Here is a 17,433-nt window from a genome sequence, read left to right as displayed (position 1 = left end):
AACTCAAAATGGTTTAAAGACCTAAATGTAAGACTGTATACTATAAAACTTATAGAGGAGAACACAGGCAGAACCCTCTCTGACATAAATTGTAGCAATATTTTTTGGATTAGTCTCCTAAAGCAAAGAAAATAAAAGCAAAAATAAACAAATGGGACCTAAAATTTAACTTAAAATCTTTTGCACAGCTGAGGATACCATCAACAAAACGGAATGACAGCCTACAGAATGGGAGTAAATATTTGCACATGATGCAACTGACAAAGGACTAATTTCCAAAATACACAAATAGCTCATACAGCTTAATGTCAAAAAAACAAGCAGCCCAATCAAAAAATGGGCAGAAGATCTAAACAGACATCTCTCCAAAGAAGACACATAGACGACCAACAAGCACATGAAAAGATGTTCAACATCACTAACTGTTAGAGAAATGCAAATCAAAACTACAACAAGGTATCACCTCACAGCAGTCAGAATGGCCATCATTAAAGCATCCACAAATGATAAATACTGGAGAGGTTGTGGAGAAAAGGGACCCTTCCTACACTGCTGGTGGGACTGTGAATTGGTGCAGCCACTGTGGAAAACAGTATGCAGATTCCCTAAAAAACTAAAAATAATTACCATATGATCCAGCCATCCCCCTCCTGAGCATTTATCTGGAGGAAATTCTAATTTGAAAAGACACATGCACTCCAATGCTCATAGCAGCACTGTTTACAATAGCCAGGGCATGGAAGCAACCTAAATGTCCATCAACAGACGACTGGATAAAGAAGTTGTGCTCTACTTATACAATGGAATACTACTCAGCCATAAAAAAGAATGAAATAATGTCATCTGCAGCAACATGGATGGATCTGGAGACTGTCATTCTAAATGAAGTAAGCCAAAAAGAGAAAGAAAAGTACCATATGATATCATTTATATGTGGAATCTTAAAAAAAAAAAAAAGAAAGACACAAATGAACTTAGTTACAAAACAGAAACAGACTCACAGATATATAGAACAAAACTTATGGTTACCGGGGGAATAGGGGTGGGAAGGGATAAATTGGGAGTTCAAGATTTGCAGATACTAACTACCATATATATAAACAGATAAATAACAAGTGTATACTGTATAGCACAGGGAACTATATTCAATATCTTGTCGTAACCTATAATGAAAACATGAAAATGAATATATGCATGTATACGTATGACTGAAACATTATGCTGAACACCAGAAACTGCACAACATTGTGAATTGACTATGCTTCAATAAAAAAAAATGCAAAAAAAAAAAATCCAAAAAAAGGGTGGTTAAAAGAAAAGTAATCATGATTAAAAAATGCAAGATATGAAAAAGTGAAATTACATATGAATACAGCTGTGCTTAAAAACCACACAAACTCCCAAGTTACATCTCAAAAAGAGAATGGGAAAAAATGCACTGAAGACTTCATAATCATGTTTGCAGGACATTGTGACAGATGGAAAAGTCATTGTATCAACAGTGAGTCCAGGAGCAGAGACTCTCCCTTCAGAAACACAGATTTCTACACCAGAAAAAAGCAGCATTTAGTCAATCTCCTCCTCACCTTATAACCACAAGTTTACTTCCCAGCCACACCAGGCACCTAAGAGTGGATCTATCAGAACAAAAATATTTCAGACACTGTCTTCAACTGCCTGAAAAAATGTGAATCATAACATCCCAAACTCCTTGCACGGATGAAGGTCCTGTCTCAAATTTCTGGGAACTGGCCCCACCGTTCAGTTTTGTGTGGAAACACAGTAGCAAGAAAACGTTTATCAAGTCAGAAAATGCATATCGAGTGTATCAAAACAAGGGACACAGGAAGATCCATTATTTGCTGATACAGATGAGATTTCGCTCCCAATTCCCATACATCTCAGATGTCCTGGAGAGCTGCTTACTTGGTAGTTATGGTGTGAGGGGGACCGAGATCCTCCACGTTAAAAATTATGCTACTGTTTATGTGAACAAAAGATGGTCAAGGGGCAGAAATACAGTAAAATCTAGTTCTACTTTTTAGGCATCATTTTACCAATACTGAAAACAAAAATGAGAAAGAAAGACACGTGCTGAGAGGAAGAAACTGCACTTGAATGTGGTAGCTGGTGGGGCCAAGAGTAAGGGATACAGATTTATGAGAGCAAAATAAAGTCAAGAATTGTAATAAAAACGAAACTCAGCTGCTGCAGAAGGAGCCAACAAGGGGCCGGGGAACCATATGCAAATACTGGGCCGCACCATGTGTCTCAGCCCTTGATCTGCGCCGGCTGTTCCAGGAGACACCAGACGCCACTGTGACTGGTTAATTAGTTCCCTCTGCAGGACACAGCAAGTTCCGGGTTACTCACGTGATATCCCTTCGTTGGTAGCAGCCCTGAAGCAGGCAGGCGATCAGGTCGCTGATAAACTCTGCGTCGTCCCTGTGAAGAGCTGCTTCTAGCTCCTGAGGAGGAGAAGCAGGGAGAGGGAGTGAGAGGTTGCATAGACAGCGGCTCCTCCCTTCCACGCCACCATCACTGTCCCCACCACCCTGGTCACAGACAGCCCGCAGTTGGGCCAGAAGAGCCGCGGGTGCTCCAGTTCTCCTCAGGTTTACTCCCACTGCCCCCACCAAACTCCGTCCCTCCTCTCCGCTCACTGTAGAGAACACACTCACATCTCTGCACGTAAAACCAAGCCAGCAGAGAGATGCAGAAGAGCTCAACTCACACAAACGTGACTGTTTGGCTTTCTGTTTTAATGGCAAGAGAATAAAGGAGCAAATACGCGATCGATTAGGAAGTGTTCATTTATTTCAGTTCCCATGGGTCAAAGGTCCGCGACAGCTTTCCAGAGCCATCCCGCTTTGAGAAGCAGCACCTACAGGATTGAGCCTGATCTTACTTCACCCCAAGGAGTGAGGCAACGTCCCCACTAACGGTCTACTTGCAGGGAGATGGACTTGCTGTCCCTGGGGTTCAGGCAGAGAAGGCCAAAGGATCAGAAGGCACAGTGCTGTAAACAAAGACTTGCTGAGGAGCTACAGGGACAGAGACAGTGCGGAACTCGAGAGAGTCTACTTCCCTTCTCAGCATCCCACAGCAAGCCTGTGTTTTCTGGGATGATGGAACGCGCTCCATCACCGGCTCGCAGGCTGCCGCCAACCCAACGCCCAACCCCTTCCCGCCAGCCATCCCTAAGGGCTGCAAGGCTCATGGTGTGACTAGCTCATAAGCAAACTCTCTCAAGTCTTGTGAGTGGATGTGTAAGCACGAGGTGTGCCAAGATGCAGTTTCTGGCCTTAACACCAAGTGCAGGGCAGTGTCCACAAGGTGGGCAGTCGTAGAAGTTCCTGGTCAGTAACACTCACTCTAAAAACTTCACAGCACGAAAAACTGCTGAGCATTGTAAGTGACGGATGTAAACACAGTACAAACTACTCTGAGGCGGCTGAACTGAAAAGGAAGGGATCCCATGCTGCCCTGACGCCCAGGTGAACAGACCTCAAAATTCAGACATGAAGCCCAGCCTGAAAACACTCTGCTCGCCGGGAACACAAACCTGGTGACCATCACCATCACCACCGCCCACCACCATGGCTCTCAGTCTTCTATCAGCCTGCCAGCTCCTTTGGGCAGAGCTCTTTCCTACATTCTACCAGCCCAGGATTACAGGGTTTGAGCTATGTTTAGTCCAAATTCATTCACTCAACAAACACTTTCTGGGCACCTGCCTGTGTGGAACAATACGGGACATCCCAAGCACTGGGGAGCTTGGTTTAGTTAGGAGAGAAGACAGCACAACAAAGACAGGCAGACATCGACATCAGCACCCCTGGGGCCAGAATACTGTGGGACCGGCAAGGAGAGGAGGTAAGGAGAAGGGTCGGGGGGACAGCGACAAGCCCCGGAGAGCAAAGCCTTCCTCCCCTGCAGCTGGCGCCTCACGGTGACCCAGGTGCAGAGCACAGCAGGTCTCACCGCCCAGCGCTGACCAGAGGAAGACCATGGAGAGGCGGCAAAGGAGAAGCAGGGAAGCAATTTTAACCCTGCTGAAAAAAAGTGCTGGTACCAGTTAAACTTTTTCCACTTCAGTGGGTACAGAGTTTCAGGTCTGCAAGATGAAGACGTTGTGGAGCCGTTTCACCACGACACGCATATACTTAACCCTGCCCAGCTGTGCACTTAACGTGTTTATGACGGGAAAGTCTGTGCCTCTTTTAACACAACTTAGAGAAAACGTTTCTCACGGTAAAAGCACCCCGTGCAAGTGCTTCTGTGATGATGGCAATGAGGCGATGCGTATAAGAGCAGACCAGCACAGCACACAGCAAGTGCCCCACCACATGTGAGCACCGTGATTATCTTGTCTTCCTTGAATGATCGTGTGCAGGGGAAAGCAGACTGAAGGGCCAGAAAGCGGTCTTTTCAAAATTCAGGTTTCTGAACAATAGAACAATTTTAATACATGGCCTACTGTGTTCGCAAGCCAATAAAACTACTTCCAAATCCAGGTTATTCAAAGCTTTACCCCGTATGCCTTCAACCCAGAGTCTAAGGCTCAGATGAAGGCAACAAGGAATAAACACCCTTCAAAACCACCCCCTCCTCTCCCCCACTCTTCTCCCCCTTTGTATGTCCTTTTCACCGTGGGCACTGAGCTGTGAGCACAGAAATCCAAACTTTGCCAAGATGCTCTGGGACAGAAGAGGGAAGGGTGGGGGCAGGGACACGGGCTCCTGCAGCTCCTGCACTTCAGAGGGGCTGGGGGGAGGACCAGGACTGCCCTCCTTGCAGCTGGCGTCACAGTTCATTAGGGACAAGTCTGTTTAACACTGTCACACCTCCCACGCCCTCAGGAGCAAGTGGGGCTGCTAGGAAGAGAACCCCGGAATGAGCAGGGAGATAAAGAAGCTCTCAGTCCACATCGGGGGAGCCTTCGCTGTGCCAGAAGCAACAGCCCAGAGCAGCGTGGGCAGAGCGTCACCAACCCCGAGCACGGTCGGCACTAAGTACCCCTGCAGGTGCTCACAGTGCTTCACAGGCTCCCGAGCCCTGGACAGGTTTTCTCTAATCTCCTGCGAGAGAAGGAACGTGCACAGCTACCACTCAGGCACAATAATCCCTCTGAGTTTCCTTAAGGAGGGAAAAAGGGGTCACACATGCTGTATCTGATTTTAGAAGGCTACAAATCTTTCTCATTTGCACATAGACCAACTGTAAGGTGTTGGGGGGGGGGTCGCAGTTGGAGACAGGGGCCTCCCTGTGGGACCCAGAGCTGTGCTCGCACAAAGGCGATGCAAAGCAGGCCTTCCTGCAGGGCTCCCCTGCTGCTTGCCAAGGGGCGGCCTGAGAGTGGGCTCAGCCTCCAGAAGGCACCCCTGACTCTGCAGCTGATGCTTTATAACTTGGTATGACTTAATTTAACCCCAAAGACTTGCCTGTGCCAATTCAGACCGTGAAGTATAAATCAGCCCAAGTGGGTGGAACGGCGAGGACCCCGAAACCACTGTTCCCAGACTGCCCGCTGGCCAGCAGGTGCCCCTGCGTCCTGTCAGCAGTCCACAGAATAGCTGTCACTGGCTGCGGTGCTGAGTAAACAACAGAAGGGAGACCAAAGTGGCTCTTCCCTTCAAACGTGGCTGCTGCCCAGAGCATTAGGTCAACAGGAAAACAACAGTCACATCAGTCAGTGTGGAGATCTAGAACACGATTTTCCAGAAAAGGAGTAAATTACCAAAGCTGGCTCCAGAAATTAAGCAAAGGCTCACAAGTCTCACAGACCCTCCCCCCCAAGAAGATGCCTGCGATACACAGGTAACCCCTAGGTACTGACAGAGCCGGAGGCTCCCCAGCACTCCCCAGGGCTGGCGCTGGGCGGGCAGCGCGCGAGGGGCAGTGTGGGCACGCAGGGTCTCACAGCCCGCACCAGCCTCACACGGGGCGGGCGGCCTAGCCTTCACAGTGAGGGCTGTATCCCTCCGCCCACACGGTGTGCGGCCAGAACACAGGAGACCAAGAAAAGACAGCACACAGCTTCCTAGAGAGGCGGTTCTGAGTTTTCGCTTGTTCGTTTTCATCGCTGTTGCTTGTTGTTGTTTGGAAAGGTATTTTTAACTTAAACATTTGTATGAATTTAAAAAATAAAACAGGACTTCATGAGGCAAACAAAGACTGCAGCTCCAGACCTGGGGCTATGCCATCTCACTCTCCGCGCTCCACTGGGCCCACTGGAAATCACTCAGGTATCGAGGAGCCAGTAAAGACAGGAGAGAATAGTGAAACACGGAAGGTTAACCTAGGTGTGTCTGCAGGACATAGGGAGAGAGACCAGGCCTGGTCCAGGGAAGGTGCGATGGGGCCCATACCATGAGGCAAACGAAAGTTCGGGGTGAAAGGGGAGAGTTTCAGAAGTAGAGTCAGTTAGATTTTGCAACTAACAGCACATGGAGGGAAAGGACAAGGAATTTTGGGGTAACAAGTTTGAATCCTGCCCCTCCCCAAAGATCATGGAATCTTTAACTGATAAAAAAACTAATGGATGAGGGATGGTGATGTGGGGCAGAGACAATAAAGAAGTCAGTGGGAGATAATCTTGCGCCGCCCTAAATCCTGCTTGTCAGCCTGTGACTGCGCCCCGGTCCTGTGTGGGAACAGCAAAGTCGTATACATTTCACACATGACTCTGCTGCGTGCATGAGGGGCCCTTCTGGCTGCAGCGATCCATCAGCTCACCGCACAAGGGGCGGCACCCTGCATCTGCAGACACACTGCAAGCCGGACTCTGTGCACAGTGCTGGGGCGCAGTGCGGGCACGAGGCCCCCTCCAGTGATATTTCATCTCTTGGAGGGGCAGGTGGAATCAGCAGCAACCCCAGTCCCGGTTGCGAGACAGCAGCACTCAGCTAGCAAGGGTCTCAAACAATGCAGGTCACCGCTCTGAACGGAAGCTTAACGAGGAGCTTGCAGAGCCCCCGGCTACCGCCCAGTGCCTCCACAGGGAAGTGCCCGGAATGTTCCAGAGAAAACCAAACAGTAGCCGCTGGGAACAAGCAGTCTAAAGGGATGAACTGAAGGTTTCCAGAATGCCTGAAATCGAGTCACGAAGAAATCTGGAAAGGCCAAGTAGGAATGATCAGGGTGAGATCACAACCAAGAAGACAGTACCCCCTGCTCCCTGGGGGAAGGGTAGGGGGGATGCCCCGCCCATAGTGGGCAGTCTGCAGGACAGCTAAGGAAATCCGCGGTGAGAACTGGCAGAAGTCGATACCTCGCCTCCTCTTCTCTCATCTCCTGACGGTAAGTAGCCTGGGTGTGAGGAAGGAGGTGTGTGTTGAGGGCAAGTCTCAATCCAAGCGTAGGTAAACTAACTGTCCTTCCGAGACTCTGGGCCTGTGATCTCGCCAGGTTTCTAAATCTACAAAGCTGGGGACCAGACTTGGTCATCGGAAAGTGCTCACAACAGAGCCAGACACGGCTGAGCAGGACCCTCAGAGAAGGAGCACCTTGGGAGCACAACTGCAAACAAGCAAGTGCGACTTTGTTGGGTTTAGGCAGACTTTCCAGCAAAACTCTCACAAAGCAGTTATCTAGTACGCTCACACTGACCAAGTGTCTTCTGTTACAAGACAGTCAGTGGTTTGGTTTCTGGACAAGAAATCCAGGAGGAGACAGCAACTCGAGACGGCCGCGGCCAGCACAGCCGTGGGTGCCCACCAAGGCCGTCAGACTGGACCACTGTGCAGTGAGTATGTAGCTGCTCAGCAGTGTGCTGTCACGTACAAGTGCTGGAAGGTGCCTTGAATAGAAACACGTAAGCACTTACGTCATAATAACCATGAATATACACACATGTGGAGCACTGAAAAAACAAACTCTTTTCCTATTAAATGAACAGGTATTTGGGGGAAATTTTCAGAAATCAGCATCAAAAGCAGATTCAGAAACTTCAGACAGAAGTGAGGTTGAAGTATTCTAAAAACTGTACTTGAGATCTTCAAAGGTGGTTCTAATGATGACGAAGAAATTACTTCTGGAAATAAGGATAGGGGAAAAGCAATTATTTCTAAACTTAAAAATTCAAATGTTTATGTAAAATTCCTAAAGTAAAATTTCCAAACAGAAATTTGACTCCTTCAGTCTCTGTCATTGAAAGTCTGGTGCAGCCACTACAGAGAACAGTATGGAGATTCCTCAAAAAACTGAAAATAGAGTTATCCTATGATCCAGTAATCCCATTCCTGGGCATATATCCAGATGGAACTCTAATTGGAAAAGGTACATGCACCCCAGTGTTCATAGCAGCACTATTTACAACAGCCAAGACATGGAAGCAACCTCAATGTCCATTGACCGATGACTGGATAAGGAAGATGTGGTGTGTTTATACAATGGAATATTACTCAGCCATAAAAAGGAACGAAATAATGCCATCTGCAGCAGCATGGATGGACCCAGATATTACCACACTAAGTGAAGTCGGACAGAGAAAGACAAATATCACATGATATCACTTATATGTGGAATCTAAAAAAAAAATGATACAAATAAACTTATTTACAAAACAGAAACAGACTCACAGACGGAAAACAAAGTTATGGTTACCAAGGGGGAAAGGCAGGGGAGGGATAAATTGGGAGTCTGGGATTAACAGATCCACACTACTATATATAAAATAGACAAACAAAAGGTCCTACTGTACAGCACAGGGAACTATACTCAGTATCTTGTAGTAACATATAGTGAAACAGAATATATATATATATATTATATATATATGAATCATTATGCTGCACACCAAAAACTAACACAACACTGTAAATCAACTATACTTCAATTTAAAAAATTTTACATATACCATGGTATGTTGATATTCCCAAAAAGCCTTACTGAATCATCTCACTGGAAAGACAGGACGCTGCCTAGCTTCAAGCATACATGGTGAGTCACACGTGTTAGCACTGCCACAGGAGAGTCAGAACTCGTAACTCATGCTCTGTCCACTTTACCAAAAAGGAAAAGATCATGAAAGTCTGGAAAGGGGAAAAGGTATGGAGAATAATGTTTGACAATGACCCCATTAGTTCCAAAACGCAGCGTACCTGGGTTCATTATATTCCTTATTCAACTCTCAAACAGATCAGTCACCCCCCACCCAAGTCATTCACACACGCCCTCCAGGTTGCGGGCCTCACTCCGGAGGCATCTTTGTAGCCTCTCCTCTTAGCTTTCCCTTCCATCCCCCGCATACAAACTGTATTTTTTTTAATCACGTTGATTAATAAAACAAATAAATCAGTATTTTCCAATCAGGTTTCACAAACATCTGTAGCAGGAAATGTAAACTTCACAACAGGAAGGAGGTGAAAGATTTTAACAAGGAAAAAAATTGAGAGGTCCTCAAGTATTAGGTGGGAGACTTTGGATTAATCAAAGGTTTTAATGCAAACAACTTGGAGGATGGAGGAGTGACACAGGTGAGAAGGCAGGTTACGGGCACGGAAAGGACAGGGCCGAGACAGGGCTACGGGCAGGCGTGACAGAGCGCGGGCACGTGTGCATGTGACGTCCGTGTTCTGACGACATGTGTCTGTGCGAGAGCGCGAGATCACCAGGGCCGGCCAGGACACCAGAAAACAACGTAAAACAAGCCAAAACGGGAAAGGACTGGTTCATAATACACTTAAGACCTTCGTCCCTCAAAAGTGTAATGAACATAAATGTTGAGAGCTGCCCAAATTAACTAAAATCGGGCTATGGTGCAAAGGAACCTCTGAGCAGGCCTCCCCGGCCCGGGCAGGCGCAGCACAGGCCTGCAGGCCAAGGCCGCTTCCCTGACAATGGAAGAACCGGGAGCTTTAAAAAGACTCAGGATTAACTGCCTCAAACTGATGAACCAGTTGTTCACGAAATACAGTGAATCTGCCCTAAATGAAATGACTACCTCGAGGATGTGAAAAAAATAGTCTGTCCAAACTACTGTTGCCAGTACTAGTGATGCGAACAGATCCTCACTCCGACCAGCACACTGTAACCAGGTCGAGTATGGTGAACGGTCCTTGCCCTCATCGAGCTGGACCTGAAAGCAGCATTTAAAGCAGCTGGTTCTTTCCTCCATCTCAAGAGCCCTTTCTTGGCTTCAGCGCCTTCCTCACCTTGGTACTCCTTGTCTACCTCATTGCCACTTCCCCTCCACCTCCTCTAATGACGTGTGCTGGAGAAGACCCAAGGGGTCAGTCTGCGGCCTCCTCTCTCCTCTGTGCCCATGGGCCACACCTGCCATCCCGGCAAGCTCCTCCACCCCGAGACACTCCCACTGACACTCCATAACTTTCCTCCGAACTCCAAAGTAAGCCGATCCCACAGCAGACTTCACCACGGAGCCTCCAGCAGGCAGAGCAAATGACCCTGGGAGAGGCACCTCCCTCCAACACTCAGTCACCCTTGAAACTCCTCCTCTCAGGTCACAACCACCCACCAGCAAGTCGGAAACGGCCCTCTCCCCGGGGTCGCAGCAACAGCTCTCTCAGAGCCTCCTCCCTGGACCCCTGCTTCTGTCCATCTGTGCACAGTAACAGGCTCCAGTCAGAACACAGCCCAAAGTCCCCACTGCACATTTAAGCCCTCGGCCCGTGTGGCCTCCTGCTGACCCCTCCTTCCCCAGGTCCCACAGTGCTCCCGCCTCCCGCCTCAGGCCCATCCTTCTCCTATTCATCCTCTGGACTTCCTTTTTCCAGCTCCTCAGCTATTTATTACATATTCATTTATCCTCGTTCTTCTACTGTTGCTATGTAACATTTATGTATACACGTACACATATACATACATACTTGTGTGTGTGTGTGTGTGTGTGTGTGTGTGTGTGTGTGTGTGTATCTCTGCTGACAAGCCTTCTGGTTTTTGTTCATAGCTGTTTCCCTAAAATGCCCACAGATCCATAAGCCAAGATTCTAAATATAAGACTACATCACAGTATGAGAAGCCCTAAATTCTAGCTATTATAAGGAACACTAATTAAAAATATGGATGCTGAGAAGCATATTATGAAAATAAAGCATCTAGAACATTTTACGGCCACTCTGAAGTTCGGTCCAAAGTCATTTAACAATTAACCTACACCTGCGAATATCTTTTCCTCCAAAAATTAAATCTGGAAGTATTTAGTAACATAGCAGATACAAGGGCTGGTTTGAGGAAGACGAGCCTCACCCACGGGCTGAAGACACAAGCCACAGATTAGCATTTCCCCAGATGAAGCACTGCTGAGCGTCCCGCCAGGGAACTGAGCTCCAGCCCTTCTGCCTCAGCTGCCGCCGCTCCACCTGGACAGGTACTGCTGAGCACCACTGCTCGCCTGGACCCCAGACTGGTCTCCCCTCCAGCACGGACCAGTCTGAGCTGCTGCCGTTAGCTGTTCACCACTGCTGCGCGGCTCGTTCAGACGCCTCCCCACAGCTCGCCACACTGAGACACAGTCCAGCTCCCAGGCTGTCGTTCAAGACCTTCCAAGCGACCTCAACCCACCTTTTCAGGGTCGTCTCCATTTAAACAGAAGCCTTGTGGAGAACGAACCAGCTGTATTTTCTCCTCCAAACAACAGGTATTTCCGAATTTTTGTTCCTGTTGTTTCTTTGAATAAAGGTCCTTCCTTCACTTCCACCCATGCAGTCACAGAGGACAAGCATGGCAAACGCCTGGGGGAAGGCTGATTTTCTGCGACTTCTGGGGCAGAAGCTCGCGGGAGTCATATATCTGCCTGAGCCCCTGACAGACCTCTGATGACTGCTCTCACCTGGACAAACCCGTCTATTAATAAAAGACCCCCACCCTCCACATCCAGACATTTCAAGAAAGAGGATAAGTCTCAGAAATGATGGTAATTTCTAATGAGGCCCCTAACCCCGGACTCCAAGCATGGAAGGTGAGAGGACACAGAGGGTGCTTACTTCTCTTTCTGCCTGATGCACCCACCCATCAGCTATGAATACTTGGAAAGGGGCTCGAAAAATAGTATCTCAACAGACAATTGAAAAGAGGATCAAGGAAATACCATTTTTTAAAAATCTCATCATTTTAGGAGACTGGTGGGAATCAAAAATAATGTCAGTAGGTTGTCCAGCAGAGTAAGTTGCTTTGGAGGAAAAGAATAAACTCTGAACCAACAGAGAAGAAGAGACAAGTTCCTCATGTAGGGTTAACTAAGACTTCTGCATAAATGCAATTTTCTGCTTCTGCTGACACGTAACAACGGCTCCCAGCACAGCACCTCAGTCACACACCAGTGGGAAAACCCTGTTTCCCAGATGCTGGGCATTAGGGGAGCAGCCACGTGACGGAGGGGGGACGCTTTCCCCAAAAAGGCCTCCAGGCCGGGACAGATGGCCAGTGAAGACTAAGGCAAACCTGTCGACCACTTCCTGTTAGTCTGGGTGGAGAGGAAAGACTGCTGACACCTGGAGAGACCCAGGGGGTGATGGCCTACGCAGGAAAAGAAAAGTGTTTGGTGCAAATGTGAGAGGCTTTTCCCCAAAAAGGCAGTGTGGGTCTGTGGAAGAGAAACACGGGATATGAAATGTAGAATGCAGCTTAACTGTTAGGGCACAGAGCAACCGACAAATGACAGAGAATCTCCACAGCGTCCCAGACTGCCTCTGTCCAGGAGTGTCCACCTGAAGCTTCGCACCGACATGAGGGGCAAGAAAACTGAGCCCTAAATCAGGACCCCTCTCAAGGGTCCAAAATGAGACTCCAAGTTATGAGGGTAAACAGACAGGTGTCATAGGTGAGGGGCACTGCACTGCCTTCTGGGCTGGAAGAGAGGGGAGGGCTCCTGTGAAATACGAGGGCTGACCCAAGTACCTCTGGAAACGAGGTAATCTGCGAGATTAAAGGACAGCAGGCCCCGTCCAGAAGCACTGTACTCTCGTTGGTAAGGCTGTTTCCCATGGGGACACCACTGGACGTGGCACCAGAATGGGACAGTCACCTGGGTGGGTGGCCGGTGTGGGGCTGGTTCTCTCTCTGCTGCAGTCACGTTTACAGATAAGCAAGAGAGGAGGCAAGAATGGACCACAGAGCAGGCAACTGGCGATGGAGACATCAGCATGAACTCACGTTTAGTCTCACTGCAGAGATGGCTGCACACAGAAGTATTTATAGACGTGTACACATACACACCAGTGCACACATTTAGCTCCTCGCTCCGTCAGCTGAGAGGGCAGAGAAGCAAAAGTAACCCAGCAGCAAAGAGCGCACCTACCACCCAAATCTCAGTTTTTAACATCGTTCTCCAACAAAAGGAAGCAGAGCTCCTGGGAGAAATGACTGATTCCAGGAGAGGGGCAGGAAATACACAAGATGTACCGAGGACCTTCTAGTGTCTGAGAGTAAGGAAGCACTCCAGAACAAAACAAAACAAAGCACCTCAGAGCAACTGGAAGGGCTCCCAACGGCCAAAGCTGGCACAGCTTAAATAACAAAATAAATAAACTATTGGATTATGAAAGCATAAAAATACATGATATAAAACAGTGAAATACAAAACAGTGAAACAATAAATACTTACGCATCCATACTGATGAACCTTAAAAAGAATAAATGAGTCCAATAAAAAAACTGTATTGCTAGGGCCTAACTTGTGTTTTAATGGAGTGTAACACTTCAGCACAGAGAGGTCTGAACTGAAATAGAGAAAGCAGCAGAGTGCGGGCAGCAGAGTGCAGGCAGCAGGAGGCAGCATGGCCCCCGGCAAGGCTCAGGGACGGGGCTCTGCTCAGCTGGCCCGTGGACCCCACAGGTGCGGATAAGCTGCGGAGAGGCGGGCATCAACACACCAGGTGCTTCACAGAGAAGGTACGAGAGTTCGGTTGGGGAAATCTGGTCCCCGCCTGTCTCAGTTCACTGTGCCTGAGAAACTCAGGCACGACACACCAGGACGCTGCCGGTGTGAACACGGGGCCACCACACACACAACGTGCAGAGCCGCGCTCCACTGGGGGAGCTGACCTGCTGCACCGCCCAGGGCCCTGGGCTGTGCGTCGGGAAAGCCCATGCGAGCAGCCAGGTCTCCACCCTGAGCTGTCTCCTGGAGGGCGGGCGGAGGGCGCACGGTGGACTTGTCAGAGGAAGTTCAAGGATGCGAAGAGCTGCCTCCAAGAGGCAGCTGAACTTGTTTTGACTGCATGTGGCTCTCCTTCTTCCTTCTTCCACCTTCCTTCTTTCTTCAGTATTTCTCGTCGTGAGGAACTGCATCCTTCTTCTGAATCCTTTCTCTAACAGAAAAATCCCAGATGACACTGGCGACTCTTAGGGATCTGAGTCATACCACCCTGCGCGATCACAGCTGGCAATCTCCAACAGAAAACCAGAATCTTTTAGAATCTGTTCTTCACTGATACAAATAAAATTATACCCTGTCATCTGGCAAGGATAAATAAAATGTCTGAATCTAGACAGCATCCTTGGCAGTCTCTTTAAGTATCTGTGTGTAACCCAACACTTCAGGGTGAAGAGGGTGGTTCTCTTTTACTTTTCTCCAGGTTTCTTTTTTTTGTCGTATACATTTTTAAAATTTATGTATTTATTTCACAATATCATATTTTTAAAACTGAAGTATAGATGATGTATAGTATCACATGTTACAGGTATATAATACAGTGACTCACACATTTTTAAAGGCTATACTCTATTTTTAGTCTTCATAAAATACTGGCCATATTCCCCATGTTGTACATACATCCTGGTAGCTTGTTTTACACCTGGTAGTTTGTGCCTCTTAGTCCTCCACCTCCATCTTGCCCCTCTCCCTCTCCTCGCCCCACTGGTCACCACTAGTTCCTTCTCTACATCTGTGAGTCTGTTTCTTTTCTGTTATATTCACTAGTGTATTGTATTTTTTTAGATTTCACATGTAAGTGGTATCTTACAGTATCTGTCTTTCTCTCTCTGACTTACTTCATTTAGTATAATGCCCTCCAAGTCCATCCATGATACACCAGAAACTAATACATTTTAAATCAACTGTACTTCAGTTAAAAAGCAACCAACCAACCAATTTAAAATATGGGCAAAAGAACTGAACAGACATTTTTCCAAAAGAGGAAATGCAGACGACCAACAGGAACATGAAAAGTTGCTCAGCATCACTAATAACAGGGAAATGCAAATCAAAGCCACAATGAGACATCATCTCACACCTGTCAGAATGACCATCATCAAAAAGAACACAAGTAACAAATGTTGGCAAGGATGTGGAGAAAAAGGAACCCTTGTACGCTGTTGGTGGGAATGTAAATTGGTGCGGCCACTATGGAAAGCAATATGGAGGTTTCTCAAAAACCCAAAAGTAGAACCACCATATATGGCCCAGCAGTTCCACTCCTGGGCATATATACCCAAGGAAAAGAAAAACGTTAATTCAAAAAGATACATAAACCCCACTATTAACAGCAACATTTATAATTGCCAAGAAATGGAAGCATCCTACATGCACATCAATAGATGAGTGGATAAAGAAGATGCAGCATAAATGTATGCAATGGAACACAACTCACCCATAAAAAAGGGTATTTTACCATTTGCAGCCCTTTATTCACTTTTTTTTTCCACTTCAAAAACCAGGATTTTATAACTGGCATAAACATTTCCATTGCATCAAAAACAACAAAATACCTAGAAATAAACTTAACTAAGGAGGTTACCTATACTTTGAAAACTGTAAAACACTAATGAAGGAAACTGAAGATGGTACAAAGAAATGGAAAGATATCTTGTGCTTTTGGATTAGAAGAATCAACATTATCAAAAAGGCTCTACTACCCAAAGCAATTTACAGGTCCAATGCAACCCCTGTCAAAATACTCACGACATTTTTCACAGAACTAGAACACAATTCCAAAATTTATATGGAACCACAAAAGACCCCAAATTGCCAAAGCAATCTTTTCTAGGACCTATGAAGTCTTTTCAGCCATATATTTGTTTTCATATTCTTTTTCATTAAAGGTTACTACAGGATATCAAATATATACAGTTCCCTGTGCTGTACAGTATAAACTTGTTGTATATCTATTTTATAGTAGTTAGTATCTGCAGATCTCAAACTCCCAATTTATCCCTTCCCACCCTCTTCCCCCCAGTCTGTAACCATAAGTTTGTTTTCTATGTCTGTTTGTTTTGCATATTAGTTCATCTGTCTGTTTTTTTTTTTTAAGATTCCACATATAAGTGACATCATATGGCATTTTTCTTTCTCTTTCTGGCTTACTTCACTTAAAATGACAATCTCTGGGTCCATCCATGTTGCTACAAATGGCATTATTTTAGTCTTTTTATGGCTGAGTAGTATTCCATTGTATAAATATACCATAACTTCTTTATCCAGTCAGCTGTCAATGGACATTTAGGTTGTTTCCATGTTTTGTCTTTTTGTAAATAATGCTGCTATGAACACTGGGGTGCAGGTGTCTTTTCAAATTAGCAGTCCCTCTGGATATATGCCCAGGAGTGGGATTGCTGGATCATAAGGTAACTCTATTTTAAGTCTTTTGAGGAATCCCCGTACTGTTTTTCACAATGGCTGCACCAAACTGCATTCCCACCAGCAGTGTAGTAGAGTTCTCTTTATCTCCACACCCTCTCCAGCATTTATCGTTTGTGGACTTTTTAATGATGGCCACTCTGACTGGTGTGAGGTGATACCTCACTGTAGTTTTGATTTGAATTTCTCTGATAATTAGTGATATTGAGCATTTTTTTCATGTGCCTCTTGGCCATTTGTATGTCTTCATTGGAGAATTGCCTGTTTAGGTCTTCTGCCCATTTTTGGATTGGGGTTTTTTTTTTTATTAGTAAGTTGCATGAGCTCTTTAAAGCCTTTTTATTTTGAAATAACTACAGACTTACAGGAAGTATAATAAACTCCACAGGGAGGGCCTGTGTTCTCCTCTTCATCCAGTTTCCCCCAGTGCTAACATCCTGCCTAAACATTCTAATGCTTAAAAGAATCAGAAAACTGACATCTGACCTGTCACCTTGATTCCAGCAGTTCTGCGCACACTGATTTGCACACGTGTGTACACACACAGTTCACTCTTCTTATTGCTGAGCATACCCACAGTACTGGCCGCACCACTGTTTACTTAACCATTAACCCAGTGAAGAACATCTGAGGTATTTCCAACAAAACTGCTGTGTGTGCACATGCGCAGGTCGTTTTCTAGGATAGATGCCCAAGAGTGCAATTCCTGGGTCATCAGGTAAACACATGTCTGTTGAACACTTACGTGCAGAGGTGCTGGGGACACTGTGAACAAAATAGAGACATCTCTCACAGAGCTTATACTTCAGTGAGTACGTCCTGGTTAAAAAAAAAAAAAAAAGCTGTGGCTAAAAAAACATTTTTTTTACAAAAGCACAGAACTGGACTAGATT

General features: G+C 46.5%; 1 protein-coding gene across 2 annotated transcripts in view; it reads right to left on the bottom strand.

Annotated features, from left to right (window-relative positions):
- The window catches only part of LOC102523130 (cat eye syndrome critical region protein 2), a 103,470-nt gene that overhangs the window by 42,149 nt on the left and 43,888 nt on the right, over nt 1–17,433 (bottom strand). The window contains exon 2 of one of the 2 annotated variants that reach the window (XM_032473299.1): nt 2,374–2,468. In XM_032473299.1, the coding sequence (XP_032329190.1) occupies nt 2,374–2,468 (95 nt within the window). Of the gene's footprint in view, nt 1–2,373; nt 2,469–17,433 lie in introns of those variants that run through there. The other variant, XM_032473301.1, reaches the window with a different exon arrangement.

The sequence above is a fragment of the Camelus ferus genome, chromosome 34, assembly GCF_009834535.1.
Source record: "Camelus ferus isolate YT-003-E chromosome 34, BCGSAC_Cfer_1.0, whole genome shotgun sequence".
Taxonomy (NCBI): Eukaryota; Metazoa; Chordata; class Mammalia; order Artiodactyla; family Camelidae; genus Camelus; species Camelus ferus.
The sequence above is the reverse complement of the archived record's forward strand: the minus strand, read 5'-3'. Positions and strand labels throughout refer to the sequence as shown.